The 27,678-nt window shown below is 44.5% G+C and overlaps 1 protein-coding gene across 1 annotated transcript in view; it reads right to left on the reverse strand.

Annotated features, from left to right (window-relative positions):
* The window catches only part of LOC117362913 (fibrous sheath-interacting protein 2-like), a 655,319-nt gene extending 634,595 nt beyond the window's left edge, over positions 1-20,724 (reverse strand). Inside the window, exon 1 of the mRNA XM_033950005.1 lies at positions 20,057-20,724. Coding sequence (XP_033805896.1) covers positions 20,057-20,119 — 63 coding nt within the window. The 5' untranslated portion in view covers positions 20,120-20,724. The remainder of the gene's footprint in view (positions 1-20,056) is intronic.
* Positions 20,725-27,678: the final 6,954 nt, after the last annotated feature.

Here is a 27,678-nt window from a genome sequence, read left to right on the forward strand (position 1 = left end):
CAAAGAAATTGATCAGATTTGTCTGACAAGATCTACCTCTAGTGAATCCATGTTGCCTCCAGTGCTGTAATCCACAGGATTCCAGAAACTTCACCATTCTCTGTTTTTAAAGCGTTTCCATCTCTTTCTTGCCTCTGATTTTTTGGGGAGGATGGGAGGGTGGTTGGGGGGGGAGGCTGAAATTTATACCATTCCTTGATCAAACAGATTTGCTTGTTATTCTGTACATACTGTTTGTTTTCACAGTAGGGCAGTATATAAATAAATTTGCGGTAGGGCGGTATATAAAATTATTATTATTTACTCAATAACATACATTTTAAATAAAAGTGTTTTCATTATTTTGCTTACCACAGAATTCAAGCTTACCAGTCTGTAATTCTCTACTTCTTCCTTACTTCCACTTTTGTGGCGAGGGACCACATCTACTCTTCTCCAGTCCTCCAGGACCACTCCCGATTCTACACTCATTGCAAAGGTCAGTCAGCAGAGCCACCAGAACTTTCCTAAGGCCTAGATTCACTAAACTTACCAACGATCGCTCGATTCACTAAACTGCTGCCCAATCAATCTCCTATCCGGTCCAATCCAACCCATGCAAATTAGTAAAACCCCATGCAAAATAGCCAAGCAATTGATTCACTAACAATTTCTTGGCTATTTTGAATTGGGTTTTACTATCCTAAAACCCGAATGCTGCAGACCTGTCGGTAACCGTGTTACCGACAGGTCTGCCTGTCTTTTTTATTCATTTGTTTTCCATGGCAGATATTTTGCAAAATATCTGCCCCATAAATAAAATGAATAAAAGACAGGCTGAGACCTATCAAAAAACCGCCTCCCACCCCCACACCATAAATGGCAGAAGGGATGCCTGGTCCATCCTGCCATCAGCCCCCTCCTCCCCCCGCATGACCGTGGCTGGCCGAACACACCACATACCCACCGAACCCCCCACCCCACCCCACCCGCCAACCCACCGAGCACCCGACCTGCGCTTAAAAATATAGCACGAGGAATGCTGACTCCCTCCTGCCATCGGCGCTCCTTCCTCCCACCCCCCCAAACAAATGGCAGGAGGGATGCCTACTCCCTCCTGCCAATGGATGCCCCCTCCCACTCACGGTATCTTGAAAAGTTGGAAGTAGGAGGGGTGCTCAGTCCCTCCTGCTCCTCCGGCCTCCTGCACGGCAATGACGGCCTTAGGCCACGTCCCGATGCATCATCTGATGCACAAGGAGGGGCCTAAGGCCCTGATTGGCTCAGGCACCTCGAGCTCCTCCCTTGGGAGGGGCTTGAGGCGCCTAAGCCAATCAGGGATTTCCTTAAGGAAGTCCCTGAATGGCCATTTCAACCAGGTAGCTCAAAGGACAATTTTAAACTTAAACCCAGAAAAAACCCAAATTCTTCATGGCCTCCCTGACCAAAAAATATCGAATCCTCACTTGACATAAATGGAAGAAACTTCCCAATCAACCCCACAATAAAAATTTTAGGCATTACCATCGACCAACAACTCACATTTGACGCCCATACCAACATCCTAAGGAAACTACGCACATTAAAACTTCTCTTAAATTTCATCTCATTCAGACTACTAGTTCAATCTCTAATTCTAAATTCACTGGATTACTGCAACATTGTATACCTAGGATCTCATTAAAAAAACATTAAAAGACTAAAAATGATCCAAAACACGGCGATGCGACTGATCTTCGGCCTGAAAAGAAACGATCACATTTATTTATTTATTTAATTCATTCATTTCAATTTCTAGCCCGTCCTCCCGGGAGATCAGAACGGGTTACAAGCCAACATTCACAGTATGTTACATTGAACAGTACGTTTGGCAATACAATACAATATACTACAATACAATACCATACCATACCATACAATAGCATAATGACAAGGCTGACAGTACAGTAACTTAAGCACAGCTTGGGTGGGGACATTCATAGGAAATTCCTGTGGAGGTAATACAGTAGACTGGATCAGAGGGTCACCAACTAGTGGTTGTTAGTGGGAGAGAGTTGAGGGGATTGTTTGCAGCTGGACCTTTAGTTGAAGATAAAGGTCTTCACAGCTCTTCAGAAGGTCATTAATGAGTTCTGTGATCTGATTTGTGGGGGGAGTTGGTTCCAGAGCTGTGGAATGAAGTTGCTATAGGAGCATTTGTGGGCAGTTTCCATCAGGAGAGACCTTCCTAGGGGGATACACAGTCAACTCTCTGCTCTAGAGCAGAGGGGGTGGGTAGGGGCGTACAGGTGTAGCTTGGAACTTATGTAGGCTGGGGTGGCGGCGTGGAATCTTTTATGCGCTATTACAAGAGCCTTGAATGTGCGTTTGTTGATTAGTAGCCAGTGCTCTATGCAGAGGGCAGTGGAGATGGGGGTCGTGATAATTGAGGTTGTATAGGAGAGGGATCGCTGCGTTTTGGAGTCGCTGGAGGCATTTAAGTTCCTTTTTGACTACTCCATTAAAGATGGAGTTGCAGTAATCCATTCTGGAGAAAACATAGGCATAGAAGAGTTGAGTTAGGTCCAGTTTAGAGATATAGGGTTTGATCCTTCTCAGTTGGCAGAGGTAGTGGAAGGAAGTGGAGACACCTGGGAGATGTGGGTGGATAGGGACAGGTGGCCGTTCAATTTGACTACAAGGCTACGATTTAAATCAGGAATACTTTACTCCTGATCATTCTTTGCCATTTAAGGACACATTTCAGGATGTCCCTATTAGGGCATACTTGGTTCTTGGACACTGTCAGACAAGGATATCGGACTCAATGAACCAGGACTTAACTTCCACTTTGCCTTTCTGATTGGAGGTTTTACGACGGCTGATTAAAGTGAAGCAAACTTAATTCCTTTAATATTTAACCAAAGCATGGATTACTAATTTTAAAAAAGTCATATGCTGGTTGTAAAAGGAAGTGGACTGGGGAGAGGGAGCTGCTGTTAGGGAGCTGGATTCCCATGATAGTGTTGGGCGGGTGTATTAGGTGTATTTGACAAGTTTGTCTGATCCTCCAAGCTCCTGACTCATTTTTAATACCTCTTCGCCCCTCACTTCCTACTTCTCTTCTTCGTGGGACTCGCGAGAACTGACTGCAGCCATTCGGAGATCAGCGTGGGCCCAGGCGGGAGAGCGGAGGTCTTGCTCCTGATCTCTGTGCTTCTGGCCTGTGCGCTGCTGGCTGGGAAAGATGAGAGCCTTCTAAGGACAGAGGAATTTAAAAAGGTACCGAGGAGGTATGATTAAAGGTTTGGGGGGGATGACTAAAAAGGTACATGGGGGGATGATTTAAGGTACTGGGGAGATGACTAAAAAGGTACATGGGGGATTATTTAAGGTACTGGGGGGCACATGGGGGTATGGGAGATGATTTAAGTTACTGGGGGGTACATGGGGCCTGCCTGCCACTAGGCTTGCCTGCTTGCCACTAGGCCTGCCTGCTCTGTGCCCTGTCCTAGCCTACCACTAGACCACCAGAGGGGGGGACAGGGTACAGAGCCTGGCAGGGAGAATTTGGTTCAGAATGGGTTTTTTTTCTTGTTTTCCTCCTCTAAATCTAGGTTGCGTCTTATGGTCAGGTGCATCTTCTGGAGCAAAAAATATGGTATAACTTATTTTAGCTAGCTCCTCACAAACACAACCCTCTGAAAATCGATCAGGGTCTATCACTCTTCCATCCCTAGTCATGTTTGTCTTCTGTGGTCCCGCTCCTGGTGCTTCAGCAGTGAACACAGAACAGAAATATTTCTTAAGCAATTCAGCCTTTTCTTTATCAGCTTCTACGTATTTCTCCCTTTCACCTTTGAGTCTCACAATGCCACTTTTGCACTTCTTCCTATCACTTATATCTAAAACAATGTCATGTCTCTTCGTTTTACTATGTCATTTACATCTTTGCTTTCCTGACTACACGACCAGCCTCTCTTAACTTTTCCAGATATTTTTGCCTGTCTTCCTCTTTCTGTGATCTTTTGTAGTTTATGAAAGCTAACCTCTTATTCTTTACCTTCTCAGTTTCTTCTTTTGAGAATCAAAGCGGCCTTCTTTTCCTCTTGCTTTTACTTACTTGCCTCACAAAAACGTTTGTCGCTTACAATCACTCTTTTCAGTTCTGCCTACTGCATTTCCACTCCCTCCAGACAACAATTCCTTGACGTAATCCCCCATCCAAACAAAGTTAGTTTTTTTAAAGTCTAGAAACTTTGCTTTTGAATGAGCCCTCTCTATACCCATCTTAATATTAAACTGTACCATGCAGTGATCACTGGATGCCAGGTGATTACTCACTGTAACATCAAAAACATTTTCCCCGTTTGTAAGCACTAAGTCCAGTATGAGTGACTTATGACCCCTTCCCTGCTGGAACAGTTCTCCGTGTAGAGAATCCAAGATCTCCCAACTTCTAGAAGACCCCGCAATAGGGATACTCCAATCAACATCCAGCATGTCAAAATCACCTATTAGTAAAACTTCCTCTTTTTTAGATATGTTCTGAATGTCTTCTATTAAATCTCTGTCCACTTCTGTCTGTGAATGAGGCCTGTACATCACACCAATGTAAATATATTCACCATTCCCTCTTTCCAAATTAATCCACAGTTCCTCTTCCTTGCTCTGATGGTGCCTTTCTGTGAGGGTTACATGCTTTGTGTTGGTGAGCATATGTAAGGGAGTAAGCTGTTTTTGTAGAAGAGACAGGATGTGTAGAAGGGACGGTGCAAGTATACATGTGCGTACATGTGTATGCATGTAGGGATATATCTGTGGGACATCTAAAGATAAGTGCTCTCTACAATAACAAGTGGGGTTTTCTTGGACTGGATTTCACAATTTTTTTTTCTGAAAGTGGTTATGAAAGAGTATGTTAAGTATTTGCTGCCACTAAACACTGGCATGCGATTGGAAAAGTAAAATATTGTATAAAAACAGGGAGGTTTTTCAGCCAATATTGATTAACAGAAGAGTTGAAAAATTTTTCTGACCCAAGTCTGAGGTTTTTCATACCCTGCTAAAGAGATTTCAGAATATGAAAAAAATGTTAACAGTGGGTAGAAATTATTAGGTGTAAAGGAAAAATATTCAGCCACAAACTGATACAGGTAATGTTTAATATTGTTACTATTTGAAACTACAATAAGTGGTTTATGCTTGATTTCAGGAATTGTGTTTGTCGTACTGTATTTTCTTTTAAAATATCTTACCTATTAATTGTGATTAGTCACTATTACGCAATGCAATTAATTATGATTAAAAATTTTATTCTTCCTGCAGCCATAATTTAGCTTTATAAAATATAATTCAGACAAGCTTTCTGCTGTAAAGTTCACTCCCATACCACTTTATGCACAAAAGTCTTACTGGAGTTGGGCAACACCTGAAGGTGCTGGGTCCCAAGCAGCAGCGAACTCATATGGTACCCCTCTGCCCCACCAGCACCCAGTTCTCCATTTGGGTGTGGAGCTGCCTTAGGCAAAAATTCCAGAAGCTATACAATCCAACCATTACTACCTGCTAGAGACAGAGAAATACTCAAAGTACACAGAAATTCTCCCTATCAGGTGGAACACATTTCTTGCCACTGAGGTGGTCCTCAGAAACACCACCAACTCTCTTTTCAGTCATTGCTGTTTTGTAAGAAAGTGTTATCTTTAGTACAGAAAACTGAAAAAGAAATCGACAGCCTCAAGGGAGGGAAGGGACCCAAAACCATTAGATATAACCACAAAGGGGGATCCAAGATGGCTACTGGTCTAGTTAGCTGAGCAACACACTATAGGGTGCTCTTTAAATTATGACTATTGACTCTTTCCTGGTAATAAAATTAATTACCCTACGATGTCAAAGAGGACAAAGCACCACTGGAGCCTCGCGGCGATCTGGTGTGTCCACCTTTGGCAATATTGAGGAGCTTCTGTGGTGAATGCAGGATATGCCGGGGGCGTCGGCAACTTCCCCGCTGGAGATGCTCCAGAGAGGTGGGATGGATGCGGTCTCCTTGGGCCTGGAAATAACTGAGTCCCGATGCAAGAGCAACTCCCCCTCCTCCTCAGTTTACCAGCTCCTGCAAGTGGAAGAGCTCCCCTCGGAGGCCAAGGAGAGTGCATAGGGGAGTATGGAGAAGGAATCCCTGCATTTGCAGGAGAGCCTTGTGGAAACTGAGATGATAATAGCTTTGGAGGTTAACCGAATACAGAAGAGTGACTGCCAGGAAAAACATCAGCTTTTGAGAATATGTTTTCTATGATCCTTGCCAACTGACAATTTTCTTGTCATTATCACACCTGGAAGAGGGAAAAACATGAGTGCTGTTTAGAATAATGGATATCCACGCTCAGTTAATTAGTCCTTTGTTTTCCTTTTTGCCTTAGTCTTTCTATTAGTCTCGCTAATGCTACACCTTGGATCCCCATTTGAGGACTTGAGCTGAATTTAAGCAAAAAATGTTTTTGTTGTGAATTATATCTTATTTTATTTATGTTAACTTATGTTAACTTTTCCTATTATGGTTTTACGTGAATATTTTGATTACTTGCTTTATCTTTAGCTTTCTGTAAATGGATGCTTGATATGTAACTTTTAAAATCTATAAATTAAAAAAAAGAGAGAGATAACCACAAAGGAACAATTCTACAGCAGTTATCAGCAGCCCTTCTCTACATCTACCTACTATCTAACTTCTGATAAATTAATCACCATTCATTTCAGAAGTTAAAAGTAAAATCTAAACCAGGAGCTGTACAGCCATTCTCTACCATCTACTACAGATAGAAAAAATACTGACTTGCTCTGTGCCTTAATAGAACCCTGTGCAGCTCAGACAATTCTGTTCTATTTCCACCTGCTGGAAGATGGACACAAACCCACAAATCCTAAACTTGTCTAGTGCACATGACAAGGAACAGGAGAATATCAAAACCTCAAAAATGGTGAAGAGAAAAAGTATATTAGGGAAAGAGAATTGGAATACAAGGAAGTCACCAGTTTTATAATCCTTACAAGGAAGGACAGTGGGATAAAATCTTGTGCAATATATACCTCAGAGCATGGGCATCGGAACGGGGAAGGCCACAAGGGTCATGGCCTCCCCAAAAATTCTCAGTTACTATTTTTAGCCCTCCCATCCACCCTTCTCCTGGTGTTATGCTTGAATCTTCGGGCAGCTGCCGCACAGCGTCAAACAGCAGGCCTGCCCTGGAACCCATCATTCTACTTGTGCCTGCTTGTTAACACTGCGCAGCGGCTGTTGAAGATTTAAAACTAAAGTGTCAGGAGGAGGTGGGTGGGGCATTTGGGAGCTATTGAGAGACTGTGCACCAGGGCAGACCTCCCGGGCCCTCCCAAACAAAGCAGCGTTCTGCTGCCTATGCCTCAGAGAGTAACTCAGAGCAAACCTTTCCCTAAATAACAACCATCAGACTTCTACTTACAAGGACAATCATCTGATGTAGTTCATAAAAAATAGGTGAAGGTCAAAATATTTCAAATTAATGCTAATACTTTATGGGAATGTCCCAGTATGAAAACTCATTTGCTCTTTACAACCTTGAACCAGGTGTGTTACTCAAATAACTATCACCACTGCCATGCAAGCAGTAACACAGAAATTCAGCAATTACACATTCAAAATAAATGATTAAGTGATTTATGGAGTTTAAATTATTCCCTCATTTGCATCGGCCTCCATATTTCTCAATAGGGGGTGGGTCTTTACCAATTAAGTCTGGACTTCTCTAAATATTAATAAGAGCGGAAGAAACATAGTACATAATAGATGATAGCAGATAAAGATTCAAATGGTCCATCTAGTCTGCCTAACTGATTCAATCTAAAAATTTGTTGGGGGGGGGTTCTTCTTAGCTATGTCTGGGCAAAAATCCAAAGCTCTGCCTGGTACTGTTCTTAGGCTCCAACTACTGAAGTCTCCGTCAAAGCTCACCCCAGTCCATCTACACTCCAGTCCATCTACACCCTCCCAACCAGTGAAGCCCTCCCCAGCCCATCCTCTACCATGCAAGTCTGCCCAGTACTGGGCCTTAGTTCTTCAATATTTACAATTATTTTCTGATTCGAGATCCTGTGTTCATCCCATGCTTTTATTAACTGTGTCACCATTTTCCTCTCCACTACCTTCCTTGGGATGCATTCCAGGCATCTACCACCCATAAAGAAGAATTTCCTTACATTGCTCTTGAGTCTACCACCCCTCTGTCAGCATAGCTATTGCTAGCAATCAGCATTTTCAGTTGGCAGAACTAATGTCAGCAGAGGCCTATGGGAAATTATCTGACTCTGGAATGTTGATGCAGAATTCTGTGCTCCTGCACATAATTCACATACATTAAGCATCCAGCCAGACTGGATTGTTTATCAAGAAGATAGGCCGCTTGAATGGGACAAAGAATCCAAAGACTAATCCCATCTACCATGCCTGCAAGTATCATACCTTCCTTATCAATTAAATTAACCATTGTTTCAAACAGTTTACAAATTCTAAACAGAAAGATACTGGGACATACAATAGTTTCTATATTCAGAATAAGATTCCAAGCTATAAAAGCCTCCTCTCTGCAACACACATGAATCTATCTCTTTCTCTCTCTCTGTCTATCCTTCTCTTTATCTATGGAACCCAAAGCTTAGACCATCACCCCTTCCCCCTTTCTCTCAATCTCTCTCTGGATCTCCCTGGAACTTCAGGCTTCTATGTCTCTCTTTCCCTCTGAACTCTGTAAAGCAGGGAAACTGCTTTGCTCTCTCCTTGATTGTAATGCTTAATGGTAATGCTTCTGAATATTGCTTTTCTGCAAGACTATTCCTATAATATATTCTTTATGCAAATCATTCTGGGCCTCTTATTTGAATCTACTTCCTGGTGAATCTTCTGTGAGGGAAGCGAACCCGGGACCTGGCGTGTGTAAGGGCGCCTCTCACAAAACCCCTACCACCATACATTGTGGGGGCCATACACTAACACCTTACATCCTCAACCTCAAATTATGTCCTCTGGTTTTACCATTTTCCTTTCTCTGGAAAAGATTATGTTCTACGTTAATACATTTCAAGTATTTGAACATCTAAATAATATTTCCCCTGTCCCTCCTTTCCTTTAAGGCAGGGGTGCCCACACTTTTTGGGCTTGCGAGCTACTTTTAAAATGACCAAGTCAAAATGATCTACCAACAATAAAATTTTAAAAAAACACAAAGCACACTGTACGCAGAGAAAATGTTAATTATCATTTATATTCTGGGTTTTTTTTCAAAGAGATCGAGGCAGATGACTTTATGCAATGTCACTTCAGTAACAACCATACAAAAATAGACAAATATACCCCCTCCCTTTTTACTAAACCACAATAGCGGTTTTTAGTGCAGGGAGCTGTGCTGAATGCCCTGCGCTGCTCTCGATACTCATAGGCTCCCTGCGTTAAAAACCACTATTGCGGTTTAGTAAAAGGGGGCCATAGTGCAAAATATAGACAGCAGATATAAATTCTCAAAATGGTCACATTTTGATCACTAAATTTAAAATAAAATCATTTTTCCTACCTTTGTTGTCTGGACATTATTCAAATCTTGTTGGTCCCAGGCTCTGGTTGTCTTCTGATAACTTGCTTGCCAGGGTCTCCTTCTTTCTCCATGCTAGCCATCCATCTTCTATCTCTGTCCTCCCCTTTCATTTCCCTTCCCTCCCCTGGAAGTCTGGCATCTTTCCTTTTTTTCATCTCCATCCACCTTTCTCAACTACCCTTTCATTGAGCATCTCTCCCTCCTCCCCACCACCCCAGGGTCCATCATCTCTCCCTTTCTTTTTCCAACTACCCTCCTATCCAGTATCTCTTCCCCCCCCCCACACCATCCCTTGTGTCCAACTTCTCTCCCTTTCTGTTCCTTCCCTCCCTAAATCCACCATCTATCACCCACTCCTCTGTTTTTAGACCCATTATTTCTTCCCCCCCCCCCAAAGTCCGGTATATTCACGTCTCTTTGAACCCTCCTTCCCTCCCTCTGTGTATTTCTACAGCAGGGCCCTGAAGGCTTGCACCCCACCCCTTGAAGGCCTGCCTGTCCTCCTGAAGGTCTGCACCCCCCAAAGGCCTGCACATTCCCCCCTGAAGGCCTGCCCCTGCCCTTCCCCCCCCCCCCCGGGAAGACCTGCATGTTCCTCCCTGCCCTCCCACATTCTTTGACCCAATTCCTGCAGAGAGGATCACTGGTACTTTAGCAATCCTTGCAGGTTGCCATAGACCTCAGGAGCTGTTTTCCCTCTGCCCCAATCCTGTCTCTGACTCAGAGGAGGGGCAGGACCACGGCAGAGGGAAGACAGCTCCTGAGGCCAATGGCAACCTGCAAGAATTGCTAAAAGTACCGGGAGGCCAGGGAGAAAGCCGGATGTCACCCAGCAGCAGCTGCTCGCCCGACGGCTGCAGCAAGATGTGGACCAACGGGGCCAAGCCCAAACTCTCCGTGGAGAGCAACGAGGGCAAGCTGCCCTGCGCTGACTACATTAACGTGTCCCCGGCCAGCGGCTCCACGACCAGCACCCCTCCCGATTGCTACCTAAACCCGACTCTCTTTCCCGCTCCTTCAAGCATGTCCACTGTCAGAAAGACGAGAGCGCGTTACGCCCTTCTGCTGCCTGCTCTCCGCCGAATACTCCTCTTCCTCTTCCACCAGCAGCGGCAACCTGGGGGGCCTGGAGAGCGGCGGGAACTGAATGAGCTGACTTTTGATTGGCCAGCGTTCTTCAAGAGGCGGGCCAGTCAGGAGGGGAAAAAAACAGAAGGGAAGGGAACCCGGCTCTGCGATCGACTGAGGTTGCCTGAGTGATCGACCAATCGATCGCGATCGACGTATTGGGCACCCCTGCTCTAAGGTATACATAGTCAGGGTTTCCAGTCTCTCCTCGTACGACTTTTGTCGTAAATCTCCTATCATTTTCATCACCCTCCTCTGGACCACTTCCATTATTTTTCCAACAACCGAAGTGAGACTTACCGGCCTGTAGTTTCCCGCTTCATCCCTGTGACCACTTTTGTGAATAGGGATCACATCTGCTCTTCTCTAGTCCCTAGGAACCACTCCCGTCTCCAGAGATTTGTTGAACAAGTCTTTAATAGGACCCGCCAGAACCTCTCTCAGCTCCCTCAGCATCCTGGGATAGATCCCGTCCAGTCCCATTGCTTTGTCCACATTCAGTTTTTCAAGTTATTCATAAACACTTTCTTCCATGAACGGCTCAGAATCTACTCCACTTTTGCATGTAGCTTTGCCAGACAATCTCGGTCCTTCTCCAGGATTTTCTTCTGTGAACACAGAGCAAAAGTATTTGTTTGCTTTTTCCTCATCACTGTCCACATATCAGTTCCCAGCATCTTTTAGTTTAGCAATTCCATTTTTCATCTTCCTCCTTTCACTGATGTATCAAAAAAAATTTTGTTTCCCTTTTTTACATTTTTAGCCATTTGCTCTTCCGCCTGCGCTTTCGACAGACGTATCTCCCTCTTGGCTTCTTTCAGTTTCACCCGGTAGTCCTTTCTGTACTCTTCTTCTTGGGTTTTTTAATATTTCAGGAACGCCAACTCTTTTGTCTTTATTTTCTCCGCCACTAGTTTGGAGAACTATGTCGGTTTCCTTTTTCTCATGTTTTTATTTATTTTCTTCACATAAAGTTCCATAGCCATTTTTATAGCTCCTTTCAGCTTAGACCACTGTTTTTCCACTTCTCTTATGTCCTCCCATCATAACAGCTCTTTCTTCAAGTCCTCTCCCATTTTATTAAAGTCCATATGTTTGAAATCTAGGACTTTTAGTACCAGGCAGCCGCCCTCCACTTTAGTCGTTATATCAAACCAAAACATTTGATGATCACTACTTCCCAGGTGAGCACCCACTCTTACATTAGATATACTCTCCCCATTTGTGAGGACCAGATCCCATATCGCTTTTTCCCTCATGGGTTCCATCACCATTTGTCTGAGCAGAGCCTCTTGAAAGGCATCCACAATCTCCCTACTTCTTTCCAATTCTGCAGACGGAACTTTCCAGTCCGCATCTGGAAGGTTGAAATCTCCCAACAGCAGCACCTCCTCTTTCTTTCCAAACTTTTGGATTTTCACAATCAGATCTTTATCAATTTGCTGCGATTGAGTCAGAGGTATGCAGACTACACCCACGTAGATAGAAGTTCCATCTTCTCTTTTCAAAGAGATCCATATCGCTTCTTCCAGGTCCCTTGCATTTCAGTTGCTTGGATATCGATCTTTACATAGAGAGCTACTACTCCACCTTTTTTACCATCTCTGTCTTTCTAAAAAGATTATATCCTGGTACGTTTGCATCCCATCCATGGGATTCACTGAACCACGTCTCTGTGATAGCAACAATATCCAGATCTCCCTCTAACATCAGGGCCTGCAGATCATGAACTTTATTGCTTCGACTGCGAGCATTTGTGGTCATCGCTTTCTAGCTATTTTTCAGTGGTAATCTTTTTTGTTTCATTTCACTTCCCGTTGCAATGCTAAGAAGTGAGTTGCTAATATTGTTTGTGTTGCAAACTTTACTACCATCACATCTTGTCTTTGGCTAGGGGTGGTCTCTATAATTGTCCTTCATACATACGCCCCCACCTTCTAGTTTAAATGCTTAGAAACATATTGTCTAAATTTCTCCACAAGTATTCTTTTTCCTGCTGTAGTAATATGTAATATGACCTTGCATTTCTCTATGTTAAAACTCCAGTGGCAAATGAGTTTTAACATAGAGAAATGCAAGGTCATGCATGTGGGGAAAAAGAACCCGATGTTCAGCTACAGAATGGGGGGAATATTGCTAGGGGTGAGCAACCTTGAAAGAGACCTGGGGTGATGGTGGACACAACATTGAAACCATCGGCACAGTGTGCGACAGCCTCCAAGAAAGCAAACAGAATGCTGGGCATCATCAAAAAGGGTATCACAGCCAGGTCTAAGGAAGTCATCATGCCGCTGTATCGTGCAATGGTGCGCCCGCACCTGGAGTACTGTGTCCAATACTGGTCGCCGTACCTCAAGAAAGACATGGCAGTACTCGAGGGAGTCCAGAGAAGAGCGACTAAACTGTTAAGAGGTATGGAAAATTTTTCATATGCTGACAGGTTAAAAATGCTGGGGCTGTTCTCCCTGGAGAAGAGGAGACATGATAGAAACCTTCAAAATCCTGAAGGGCATAGAGAAAGTGGATAAGGACAGATTCTTCAAACTGTGGGGAACCACAAGCACTAGGGGTCACTCGGAGAAATTGAAAGGGGACAGTTTTAGAAATGCTAGGAAGTTCTTTTTTACCCAGAGGGTGGTAGACGCATGGAATGCTCTTCCAGAGGTTGTGATAGGCCAGAGCACAGTACAGTGGTTCAAGGAAGGTTTGGATAGGTTCCTAAAGGATAAAGGGATTGAGGGGTACAGATAGAAGCAGAGGTAGGTTATAAGAATGGTCAGGAACCACTTCACAGGTCATGGACCTGATGGGCCCCCGCGGGAGCGGACCGCTGGGCAGGATGGACCTCTGGTCTGACCCAGTGGAGGCAACTTCTTATGTTCTTATCAGTAGAATACAGCTTCTTGTCCTTCCATGTATTTCCCCATCCTCCTATGTACCTAAAGCTTTATTTTTTTTTTTTTCGCTCATTTAATAGTTACAATATCAGATGATACCAGGAAAAAAAGGTTTTGTTTTTTTGTTTTTTTAATTAAGCTTTCTTGATGACACCAGGCTTTGAGCCACCTACTGAAGACCTCTGTTTTTAACTCTTTGCTCTCCCTTTCCATATGCTGGCAGTACTTTGGAAAAAGCTACTTTCTTTACAAAAGGTTTCAAGCCCTCACCAAGCTCCCAAAAGGCTTTCTGATCTGGAAAACCTTTCATACGCTGAAAGATTGGAAAGACTGGGGCTCTTTACGCTGGAGAAGCGGAGACTTAGAGGGGATATGATAGAGACTTACAAGATCACGAAGGGCATAGAGAAAGTGGAGAGGGACAGATTCTTCAAACTTTCAACAACTACAAGAATGAGAGGGCATTCGGAAAAAAGGGGACAGATTCAGAATCAATGCTAGGAAGTTCTTCTTCACCCAACGGGTGGTAGACACCTGGAACGCGCTTCCAGAGGGAGTGATAGGATAAGGTACGGTATTGGAGTTCAAGAAGGGATTGGACAATTTTCTGAAGGAAAAGGGGATAGAAGGGTATAAATAGAGGGCTACTACACAGGTCCTGGACCTGATAGGCTGCCATGTGAGTGGACTGCTGGGCATGACGGACCTCAGGTCTGCTTATGTTCTTATGTTCTTAAGTGTGGAGTATCTTTCCATATAAGGACTGAACACTAGTGCTGCCCGATTCAGGAAAAAAAATTTTGATTCGATTTTCCTGCCCAATTGCGTGTTTGTTTGTTTTTTTTCAAACATCCTGGTGGGTTTATTTTATAGCCTCTTCACCCCCTTTGCCCTCTCCTACCCACACTGGTGCAGTAGTGTAAACAAAATAAACAAACAAAAAGGACTTTTCCTCTCTCTGTTAAATCCTAGCTCACGTTCGCGGTCTAACACCAACTCTGACAAGAAACACATTTGAAATCTAACATATTGTAATCACAAAACAGAAAATAAAATTATTTTTTCTACCTTTTGTTGTCTGGTCATTATTCAAATCATGTTGGTCCCGGGCTCTGGTTGTCTTCTGATCAGGGTCTCCTTTCTCCGTGCTAACCATCCATCTTCCATCTCTGCCCTCCCCTTCCATTTCCCTTACATCCTCTAGAGGTCTGGCATCTTTCCTTTGTTTCATCTCCATCCCCGCAGCTACAGCAATGGACCCCCACCATCCACCATTTATCCTTTTCTCAACTACTCTTTCATCCAGCATTGCTCCCTCCTTCCGCACCATCCCAGGGTCTACAAGTTCTCCCTTTCTCTTCTCAACTACCTTCCTATCCAGTATCTTTATCCCCCACCCCCCTCCACATGTAGGGGTATTAACTTATCTCCCTTTCTGTCCCTTCCCTCCCTAAATCCCATTGTCCACCATCTCTCTCCCTCTCCTGTTTTTAGACCCATTATTTCTTCCCCCCTCCAGATCAGCATATGCACGTCTCTTTAAACCCCCCTTCCCTCCCTTCGTGTACTTCTACACCAGCACCCCCCTCCCCCGAAGGCCTGCCACCCTGAAGGTCTGCATGTTCCCCCGGCCTCCCGGTCTTACCTTTATTTAATTACAGCAGCGGAGCAGCCTGCAGAGAGGATCACCGGTGCTGTAGCGAGCCTTACAGGTTGCAATCGGTCTCTGCAGTTGTCGTTCCCTCTGCTGCAGTCCCGCCCCTCCTCTGACATCAGGGGCAGGATCTTAGCGGAGGGAACCACAACTGCAGAAGCCAATGGCAGCCTGCAAGGATCGCTACAACACCGGAGATCCTCTCTGCAGGCTGCTCCACTGCTGTAATTAGGTAAATATAAGAGCGGGAGGTCAGGGGGGAAGCTGGAGGACACTGCAGCACTTCCTGAATGACCCTCCCCCCCTAAAGCAGGAGTAGCAGCAGCTGGCCAACAAGAGGCAACGCTGCCACTCCTGCTTTAGGGGGCGAGGAGGAGGGTCAGTCACCAAATCGGGAGGCCAATTTTTTTTTTTAACAAATCAATTCACCGGAAATGAATCAGCGAATTAATTTGAATCGGAAATCGGGTAGCACTATTGAACACTGCTGATCCAGTATGTGTCAATGGCATAATCCCCACCAGCCTGCCTTCTAACTTTTTACTGTGTATATTTAAGCAGGTGGGCATACATTCTCTTCTTCAGTATTAAGAAATGCCTTGTCCATCAAGCATACAGCTGTTCCTCCCATCTATCCTGAACTTGGTTAAAGTGGCAAAGACTAGCAGAAAAAAAAGCCAGAATGATAAGGATGAAACCCCTGGCCTTGAACTGATGAACACTACACTACTGTATAAGGTTATCCCTTGCATATATGAGAAACAACTTACAAGCATACTCTGGAAAGGCTTTGAACAAAGCAGATGATTTTATTAGTTGCTCTTGCAAGAGGATGTCCACACAAAGTAGGCATACAAAGCTCAGTATGATTATTCATTATATAGTTAATCCACAAATTTCCTACTCCCTCCTACCTGTCTGCTCATTAGTTAAAGCAGTAACAGTTCATTACCTATCAAATGTTTCCCTCTATACTTCCATTTCTCCCATTACTCTCATTCTGACCCCCAATCCTATTTCCCATATTTGGTTATTAATATACCCTCATCCTTCTATCAAAGTGTCCATCCCTTCAGCTACATTATTATGTCCTCACCCTAAGTGCAGAATCTTTCAATAAGTCATTGGGCTAGATTCACTAAGCAAACCGATCATGTACCAATCGGTTTGCAACCCCTTTGTGACTCGATTTCTCTCCGACCTGATTCACTAACCTCTGTGCCGATCCGATCCGTGCATGCAAATGAGGGGAAACGGCATGCAAAGTAGGCAGGCATGCGATTCATTAAACAAAAGAAGGAAGACCGACTGGGCTTGCCAATCCGAAGTGAAGTGACTGCTGAGGACCAGTCCTGCCCTTTAAAACCATGGGCTGGCAATGCGCTTTTGCAGAATACATAAAAAATGAATTCTTCCTATATATATATATATATATATATATATATATATATATATATATATATATATACACACACACATACTGTAAAATGCATTGTTAGCCCTTGGGTTTAACCTGCCCCCCCCCCCCCACCGCACTGATGCCCTCCCTCGATGCTCCACCGAAGAACAAAAGGCAGGAGGGATGCCAACTCCCTCCTTCCATCTCAAACCTGTCCTGGTTGGGCCTGGCCCACCTCCCTCCCTGTACCTCAAACTAGGTCAGTCAGCCAGGCTCAGCCCACCCCCTGCTCTCAACTATTTTAAAGCTACGGGGAGGGGTGGGCCGGGATAGCTTAAGGTACAGGGAGGGGGCCGGGCCCGGCCAGGACAAGTTTGAAATGGCAGGAGGGAGTTGTCATCCCTCCTGCCTTTTATCTTTGGCAGTGCCACGTTTGGGGGGGGTGTGTTTTTTTAGGGGTTTGGGGAGGGAGTAAGCACTTTGGGGGGGGGCTTTTTTTTTTTTTTAACCGAGTAGTTATTTTGTGTGTGTAATACATACAAAATATCTGTCCGATTTAAAAAAAAAAAAAAATTTAAGCCAGCAGAAGCCCTGACAGCAGTGACAGGAGGCTGCTTCTCCTGTCACTACTGTCAGGGTCTGCACATACTCAAGGATCACTCTCTAGTGATCAGTTCCGTGTGTGAGGGGCATGTCAATGATTGTCCCCATTTTCATGCAGGCCTTTTGTGAATTCGTCAGCCTGCATGCAATCGGACATGGAATCAGGGGTTAGTGAATCTAGACCACTGTCCATTATACTGTACACTTTGAGCCAGCATGTTCTGGAGGTGCTGTGTTCTCAGTAGTTACTTCAACAAAGCCCTTATCTTATTGCAGGATCATCATACTTTACAGCTACTGGAGGCATTGTTTCCTTCAGAAATGTCTCATCCCATCTCCCTTCCTGTCCTTTATCAGCAATTTACCAGTTCTGTACTTTTTCTGTAAACCTCTGCAGTTTTGTAATAATTATTCAATTAACATTATCATACATTATTAATTTATCAATGTGTATATGTTATGTCAGAGTTTCTTAATACACAGTTCGCAAAAGCAAGTTCAGCCCTGAAGCAAGTAAGGAAGAGAGGGGACATGATCTGGGAAAAGAGGTAGGGGAGTGTGTTGGGACATGGGACAAAGGCAGGGAGGGGGCACAAACCCGGGACATAGAAGGAAGGGAGGTGGCATGAACATGGGACACAGAAGGGGAGGGAGGAAGGAGGCACTAACTCGGGATATAGGAGGGAGGGAATAAAAAGGCAGAATTGTTGGGCACGAGTGTGTGAGTGAGAGAGAAAGATATGGTGCACATGGGGAAAGGAAGAAAGAGGAAATTGGGCATAGAGAGATGAGTGAGGTACAGATGCATGGGGAATAGAAGGATGAGAGGGAGAAATGTTGGCTATAATGGCGGAGAGGGAACAGAGGGACAGGTTAAAGGGGATGCAAGGAGGAAGAATGTTGGACATAGTGACAGAGGGAGAGATGTGGCATTGTGCTGGAGAGGGGTAATAGAAGGAGAAATGGGCATGGGGCTGGTGGGCAGTGATGAATAATGATGCATGTGATTTGGGAGATGAGAGAGGGAGAAATGTTGGATGTGGCAGTAGAGGGGGTAGAACAGATGCACCCTGGATCTTTCTCTCCCCACTCCCTTTGCAACAAGGGAGGGAATGAGAGAAAGACAGATGGACAGTGAAAGAGAGGGAGACATATTGCCAATAGAGATGGAAGAGAGAGGTAGAAAAGATGGACTCATGGAGGGACAGAGAAAGATGCTGGTTAGGGAAGGAAATGAGGTCCAGAGGAGAGGAAGCATGCAGGAGACAGAAAGAAAGAAATATTGGATGCATAGCCAGAAGGAAGTGCAACCAGAGGCTCATGAAATCACCAGACAACAAAGGTAGGAAAAATAATTTTATTTTCAGTTTAGTGATTGAAATGTGTCAGTTTTGAGAATTTATATCCGCTGTCTAAATTTTGCACTATATTTGTCTATATTTTTATAGTTGTTACTGAGGTGACATTGCATATTTTAAAAAGTCATTTGCCTTGACCTCTTTGGAAAAAAAAACTGAATATAAATCATAATTAACATTTTTTCTAAGTACAGTGTGCTTTGTGGGGGGGTTTAAATTTTGTGGTTACCATTATGTATTAATAAGGTTATATTGTGTGTATATGAAAAATGAATGGAAGAAATTGCATTACAATTAGTACTATTATTATGGGGTGGGGTGGAGCTTGTGTACCTAGTTGATATTTGTTAAACTTAGGGGGAACTTGGCTTGAAGAAATTGAGAAACTCTGTGTTGTTACCTATTCCCTAAGTTGTGTGTTAATACCTTTCTCTACTGATTCTCTATTTTAAAAGGAACTTGAAATGAACATACTGTTCAAACACTCAAACTAATTTTCAATGGCAAAAGAGAGGAATGCAGCAGTGAAGTAAAGTTATGTTATATATATGATTGCAAGATGTTTTGCCAGTATCACACTACTCTTATTTCCTTGGCATTTCGAGCAGTTTACATCACCCTCTGGGTCCCTTGAGAAAGAATTTCGAAACATGGTCCATGTCGGGACCTGTTGACATAGTTGAAAGCTAAGTGGGAACTTTTTCCTCTCTTTTGCCATTGAAAATTAGTTTGAGTGTTTGAACAGTATGTTCATTTCAAGTTCCTTTTAAAATAAGTCATACACAGTGATGGGGCGGTGGGTTTGGCTATAGGAGCTATCGCTCTTGGTCAAATTTCACAATTCTGAGTTTATTTGAACATTTAACTTACTTTATAAGCCAGATATATATTTTGCCTATTTGTATACTGAGAAGTCTTATTCAGTCATACATATATTATTACATCCTGCAATAACACTATTAGAATATAATGTTAAATTATAAAGTTCTATCTTTATTTCTCACACATGCCGGTAGTTCTAAGATCCCAATTCATGTCATTGCATGCAACAGGGTATACCCAGAACCAAATCCGATTTCTTAAAATTCTATATCCCATTAGAAATTAATCTATTTACAAAATAAAACGGTAGAATACTAAACAAAAGATAATACCTAAGGTCTTTAAAAAGGGTAGTCAAAGCTTACTGTCTATACCACTGCCGTATTTAAAAGTGCATTCTCGCAATTATGTAGTCCATTTCTTCTACTAAAAGCACAACACCAGAAGCTACTCGAAACCGACCATTTAATTTTTCGAAGTTGTCGTTTAATCAAGACTTCCAAACCTTACAAATGGAAACCAATAGGCCTTTTGACAACGCCGCCAAACTCACCTAGTCTATCGATATTATTTATCTTACAAATTACTGTTGGCATTTTTTTTTTACTCACATCGCTATATCTCCGATTTCTATTGCTAATATCGGAGAAGGGGGACAAATAATATTCCATCATTTAGAATCCAGGAGGGTGCAACAAGAAGCGCAAACAAGCCACTGCATTTTCCTCTGGCTTCCCCACATGAACGGTTGTTCCAGTCGATTCAAACAGTCATCATAATGAAAATTCCGTTAGGATTCTGCAAAGACTACAACCATAGGTCGAACAAACAAGCTTCAAAACTCTCCAAGATCCACGGGACACAACATGAACACGCAGATTCTCGCTTCAGGCGTGCTTAGGAACGCAATGACGCGACGCATAACAGACGGAGAAGCTATCTGCGTCAGTAAGTGACGGCTCTGTTTGGAAAAGTTAGTGTGTCACTTTGTTGTAATACTGTACTTAATGGCGTGGGGAGAAAAAGAGGTTAGCCAGCAACGATTTTAATTTTCCATCTATTTATCAGATAAATAATTAGTTTTATTTAGAGTTTTTAATATGTAGCCTGAAGAGGTTCTTTTTCTGGGCCTCAACTCCAGCACGCCTTAGTCGTGTTTTCACTTTCTGGACTCCAGTTAAGCACCTTGAATTAAGAAACTTAGGTTGTAGTTTCAAGAGATTTTTTTTTTTTTTTTTTTTATAGATTCAAAAAGGAAAATATGCATTTTCAGTTAACCTGCATTTTTTTTTTTTTTTGCTGGTAACAAAAAAAGAACTTTTCCTGAGCTCGTAAAAAAAGAGCTATATTGAGTCAAACCAAGGCCCGTCTAACCCAGCACGATCTAGGGCAGACCACCTTAATAAGAATGGAATGCTCTTCTTTTATGACTGCCTGCTGCTATGTTTCAATGGGGAATCCCCTTGCTCTTTCACCCTTCTCTATAAGGTCCCGCCCCCTTTGATGTAGTCCTTTTCTTCAGTGGTTAGGATTGGCAGAGAAGGATTAATGTCAGCAAAAGGGAGGGGGGGGGGCTTCCTGCAGAATGACAGAGGGGCAGTCAAAACAGTTGCTGCAGCTGGCAGAGCTAAAGGGTAGGGGGTGATAGTGGAAGCTGCTGCATGGAGTGGGTGGGGGGGACTGAAAGAGGCATAAAGTAGGATCAAAACCTCCTAGAAAGGAGAAAATAAATAGTAGACAAAGTGAAGTGAAGGGGGGAGGGCAGTGGCAGGAAACATGCATATCCTGCACTCCTTCCCCATCAGAAGCAAAGGATAACCCAGGATTCTACATGATTTGTTAGGATCTGCCAGGACCCTGCAATTCTGACCACAGGAAAGGCTGTATCCACCTGAAATCAGTACCTATCACCACTGATAAGGCAGGAAACACCCATATTCTAAATTCCTTTGCCATCAAAAGCACAGGACATGCCAGGATCCTGCAATTCTGCACCTATAAGCCAGGAAATATCCTTATCACAGGATCTGCCAAGATTCTGCAATTGTGACCCCAGAAAGGCCTGTATCCTTCTGTATTCTGATTCCAGGAAGGACTGCTTTCCCTTGAATTCAGCAGCACCCTTCACCACCTATAAGACAGGAAACATCCACGCCCTGTACTCCTTCCCCCATCAAAAGCATAGGACCTGCCAGGATCCTGTAATTCTGACCCCAGAAAGGGCTATATCCCCCTGGATTCAGCATCCTTCACCTCCCATAAGCCAGGAAACATCCTTATTATGCATGCTTTCACCACCAAAAGCACAGATTCTGCCAGGAAAGGCAGTATATCCAGGATCTGTCAGGATCCTGGAATTCCAACTCCAGGAAGGGCTGTATCCCTCTGGATTCAGCACACTTCACCAACAATAAGTCAGGAAACATCCATATACTGCACACCTTCCCCATCAAAAGCAAAGGTCCTGCCAGGATCCTGCAGTTCTGACCCCAGGAAGTGCAGTATCCCCCCTAGATTCTGTACCCTTCACCAATTATAAGGCAGGAAACATCCATATCTGGCATTCCTTCCCCATCAAAACACAAGATCTGCCATGACCCAGCAGTCCTCACCCCAGGAAGGGCTGTATCCACATGGATTCACCACCCTTCACCCATAGCCAGCACTCCTTCCCCTTAGCCACCACCCTTCACCCATAGCCAGCACTCTTTCCCAATCAAAAGCACAGGATCTGTAAGGATCCACTTGAATATGCTAGGATCCTGCAGACCTCACCCCAAGAAGGGCTGTGTCCTGTATTAACTAACATCCTTACCAGCAAGGGAATGATTTCACAGACTTTCCAGCCAACTGTAAAACCAGTCTTATTTTGTTGCTAGCCATTGCTGGTTTCAGTATGTGGAGACAGTGGAGTAGAAAGGCAGGGCAGAGGGGTACCTCCATCCCTTGTCCTTTCCGCCTTCCCACTCCTCCCCTCACCACCTGTGCATCTTTACTTCCCCACCACCGTACCTCTAGCTCTTCGCCAGAGCAAGCAGCAACTCTAACCTGCTGTTCGTGCCAGCAACGGTTCTCCCTCTGACATCATTTCTGGGTCCCGCGCCTAGGAAGTGATGTCAGAGGGAGAGCTGATGCCAATAGCAAGTTAGTGATGCTGCTCGTGCTGGGAAAATTAAAGAGGTACAGGGAAGGGAAAGGGGGGCAGAGAAGAGAGCAGGGGAGGGGCCCCACCGCCCTGGGTGCCTCTCACCCTGGCTACACCACTGCATGGAGAGACTGCTGCACTTCAGTTCTTTGATTGTCCTGCACATTATGGCACACTGTTCTCTTCCTGTGTGTAACCCATTAGACAAGAAATAGACAAAATAGCAGTGTGGGGAGTCCCAGGAAGAAGGGACGTGTAATGACCAGAGGTTACATGGGGGGCTGAAGGCGTGGGAAGGGGGGAATGTGTTATACAGGGTGGGGGAAGGGTTAAGAGAGAGAATAAGCTAGATAATGGACTTATAAACTAGTAAAGTGGAAAGACAGACATGCTGGACAACCTGGGGAGGAGATGCTATGAATAATGGAGGAATGGGAGGGCAGATATTTATGAGATCAAGAAACAGGTGAGGTAAAAAGGTTATGCTGAACAACAAGATATTAATGGAAAAAGATGCAAGTATCTGAGCTGGGGAAGAGACATACTGGAAATCCTGAAGGAGAGAGATGCTGGAAATCATGAGTGGGAAGAAGGAAGGAGAGAGATGGAGTTCAGAGAAGCAGAGGAAAAAGAGAGCGCAGGGCAGCCTGTAGAAAGTTGGGAGGCAGATGAAGGAGAGAAATCAGCTGAAGAGAAGGAGAGGAGGAAGAAGGGAAAGGGCAGGAGAAGGCAGTGAGAGTGAGGGGCAGCGGCAAGAGGTAGCTCCGCCCACCCCTCCGACATCAGCCAAGCAGCAACGATCCGGAGCTCCCCCTTAAAAGGGGAGGGGCCAATGGCGCTCAGCCGTTCGGCGCCTTTGCGAAGAGACAAGTCACTGCAAAGAAGAAACACTAGGGAAGGACACCAACACAGGCAAGTACCACAAGGGCAACAGGCTAGACAAGCAGTAGATAAAGGAACACAATAGTAGCAGAGGGCAACCACAGCAGACACAGAGGACAACCATAGCAGACACAGAGGACACACAAGCAACAAGCAAGCAAGGGTAGCAGGTTTATAATCAGGTGAGGGACCTCCAAATAACACCAAGGACGCTACAAAAGGAAACAGGGAGGAGCAACTTCAGACAACAGACTAACAAGCGTATAGCAATGGAAGCAGAAGACAGAAGCAGGATGTTGAGCTACACGGTTTTCTGCACCGTTTGCTATATGTATGACTACCTCCTCTCTGGGATGCGGTCTTATGTAAGCACTCGATGCGAGGAACTGGAGGGCCTGAAAAACAAGTTGGACTCCTGGAAGGCAGAATACTGGAACTAGAAGTACTTTGAACAGTGGAGGAGGAGGAAAGAGAGGCAAAAAACTTCAAGACAGAGAAAACCATTGAGGAAAAAGTCCAGGAGTTAGAGAAGTTCATTGAGGATGCATACAGGGAGGCCATGGAAAATCACAGCAACAATGGAACTGTCAAGATACACCTACATTGAGGGAGGACCACCTGGAGGACAACCACAAGGAAGAAATGGGTGACACAGCAGCGAGACCAGGAAACAGCAGAGGGAACCCACAGGAAGACTAGTCCGGTGCAAGCCAATGCCAGGATGAGGGAAGATGGAAGTGCACAAAGGACATGGGCCTATGGCTGGAGAAATGGACATACATCGCAGACACGGACCTGTGGCTGGAGAGACAAGGGAAGATAGAGAGGACTTCAATCGTCAGGAGGACTCCATTATCAGATATGTCGACAGACACATAGCAGGAGGAAGACAGGATCAGCTGGTGACCTGCCTACCGGGAGCCAAGATAGAAGATATAGTGAGCCACATCGACAGGATCATCGACAGCATGGAAGAGGAAGATACAGCGATGGTGATCCATGTGGGGACAAACAACGTGAGCAACAGGCACTACAGCAGGGAAGTACTGAAGGACCAGTTCCAGATGCTAGGAAGGAATCTGAAGACTAGAACGCCAAGGGTAGGGTTCTCAGAGATCCTGCTGGTACCCAGGGCCGATGAGAAGAGGCAGCTGGAACTTCAAGCAGTCAACGCGTGGATGAGACGCTGGTGTGAGGAAAAAGGATTCCACTTTGTGTTCAACTGGAAGACGTTCTGGGGGAAGAGCAAGCTATACAGGAAGGATGGACTCCATCTCAGCGGAGATGGAACGAGACTACTTGCAAACAACATCAAGAGAGAAATTGAGAAGTTTTTAAACTAGGAAGTAGGGGAAAGCCGACAGTCGACCGAGAGTCTATGGTTCAGGAACCGGTATACCCAGAGGATACCGTGCAGGAAGATAGTGGGGAAGACTCACCGAATTATAGGTAGGACAGAAATCCTGATAGATTGAAAGGGACATAGGAGGAAAGGAATTCCAAGAAAGTAACAGGCCGCAAACTCAAATGTATGTACACAAACGCAAGGAGCCTAAAGAATAAGATGGGTGAATTAGGAGCTACAGTATCGAGGAAAACGTCTGGGACACTGTGCAACTGGGATACAAGCTAAACCACAGAGACAAAGTGGGTCAAAAAGGTGGAGGCATTGCTGTATACATCAAAGTGGGAATTGAGTGTATGCAAAAGAACACGAAGAATAAGTCATAATCTCTATGGGTCAAAATTCCAGGAACAAATGGAACGGAAACGAAGATTGGCATCTACTACCAACCCCCAGGGCAGTCTGAAGAAATTGATGGAGAAATGATGGATGAGATTAAACACAACTGCAAGGGAGGCAACACAGTTATCATAGGTGACTTCAATTATCTGGGGATAGACTGGAACCTAGGCACCTCCGGCTGTGGCAGGGAAAGCAAGTTCCTGGATACTGTAGGGATTGCTTCCTGGAACAACTTGTCAAGGAAAATACGAGAGGAAACACAATTCTAGACTTAATTCTAAATGGACTATGAGGACCTGCGCAAGGTGTAGAAGTAGAGGGGACGCTGGGAACCAGTAATCACAATATGACCCGCTTTGACCTGAACACAGGGGCGAAACATCGATCCGAAATGACGGCCACAGCGCTCAACTTCCGAAATGGGAATTACGAAGGGATGAAACTCATGGTGGGGAAGAAGATTAAGAAGCGGATAAGCACTGTAAAAATACTAGAGCAAGCATGGTCCTTTTTAAGGACACAGTCACCGAGGCACAAAATCTATATATCGCATATCAACAAGGGATCCAAGAGGAAAAAGAACAAGGAACCGGCGTGGCTCACTGTAGCAGCGAAGGAAGCGATCGGAGACAAGAAGACCTCGTTTAAGGAATGGAAAAGGTCAAAAATGGAAGAAAACAGGAAAAAGCACAAACAGCATCAAAGCAGGTGCCATAAGGCGGTAAGAGGGGCCAAAAGAGACTACGAGGAAAAAATAGCCAAGGAGGCAAAAAACTTTGATATATTAAGGGTAAACGACCTGCGAAGGAAGCGGTGGGGCCGTTGGATTACCATGGAATAAAGAGAGTGCTAAAGGAGGACAAAGCCATCGCTGACAAACTGAACACATTTTTTGCGTCTCTGTTTACCAAAGAGGATACACACAACATACTGGAAGCCAACAGGCTATACGCGGGAAACAAAGATGGGAACTGACAGGGTTGACAGCAAGCAGATTGATAGGCTTAAAAATGATAAATCCCCGGGACCAGATGGCATCCATCAGAGGGCAATCAAGGAACTGAAAGGGCTATAGCTGAACTGCTTCAACTAATAGCCAATCTGTCGATCAAATCGGGAAGGATTCTGGAAGACTGGAAGGTTGCGAATGTTACGCCGATTTTCAAGAAAGGCTTCAGCAAAGGAAGATCTTGCTTGACAAACTTGCTGTTCTTCTTCGAGGGGGTAAACAGATGGATAGACAAGGGTGACCCAGTCAACATTGTATATCTGGATTTTCAGAAGGCGTTTGTCAAGGTTCCGCATGAACGACTACTTCGAAAAATTGCAAATAATGGAATCGAAGGTGAAATACTCACGTGGATTAACAACTGGCTGGCGGATAGGAAACAGAGAGAGGGGATAAATGGACAATGCTCGGACTGGAAATGCGTCACCAGTGGAGTGCCGCAGGGTTCGGTTCTTGGACCCTGCTCTTCAACATATTTATAAACGACCTGGAAATTGGTACAACGAGTGAGTTGATTAAATTTGCAGACGATATGAAGCTATTCCGAGTAGTGAAGATGCAGGAGGATTGCGAAGACTTGTAACATGACATAAACATGAGTTCCAACATTGCAAATGAGGTTCAACGTGGATAAGTGTAAGTTGATGCATGTCAGTAACAAAAATCTTATACACGAATAAAGGATGTACAGTGGTGGTACTTGAAGAGACCCCCCAGGAAAGAGACTTGGGAGTACTGATCGACAAGTCGATGAAACCATCCACGCAAGGTGTGGCGGCAGCGAAAAGGGTGAACAGAATGCTAGGAATAATTAAGAAGGGGATCGCGAACAGTTCAGAGAAGGTTTTCCTGCTGCTGTACCAGGCCATGGTATGCCCTCACCTGAAATACTGTGTCTAGTACTGGTCGCCGTACATGAAGAAGGACACAGTACTACTCAAAAGGGTCCAGAGAAAAGCGAATAAAATGGTTAGGGGGCTGGAGGAACTGCCATACAGCAAGAGATTAGAGAAACTGGGCCTCTTCTCCCTAGAGAAGACTGAGAGGGGACATGATAGAAACATTCAAGATACTGAAGGGAATAGATTTAGTAGATAAAGACAGGTTGTTCACCCTCTCCAAGGTAGGGAGAACGAGAGATCACTCTCTAAAGTTAAAAGGGGATAGATTCCGTACAAATGTGAGGAAGTTCTTCACCCAGAGAGTGGTGGAAAACTGGAATGCTCTTCCGGAGGCTGTTATAGGGGAAAACACTCTCCATGGATTCAAGATGAAGTTAGACCAGTTCCTGCTGAACCAGAACAAACTCAGGTAAGGCTAGTCTCAGTTAGGTCACTGGTTTTTGACCTAAGGAGCAGCCGCAGAAGAGGACTGTTAGGCACGATGGACCACTGGTCTGACCCAGCAGCGGCAATTCTTATGTTCACCGGATCATAGGCAAGGCAGAAAT

Source organism: Geotrypetes seraphini, chromosome 6, assembly GCF_902459505.1.
Source record: "Geotrypetes seraphini chromosome 6, aGeoSer1.1, whole genome shotgun sequence".
In the NCBI taxonomy this organism is placed as follows: domain Eukaryota; kingdom Metazoa; phylum Chordata; class Amphibia; order Gymnophiona; family Dermophiidae; genus Geotrypetes; species Geotrypetes seraphini.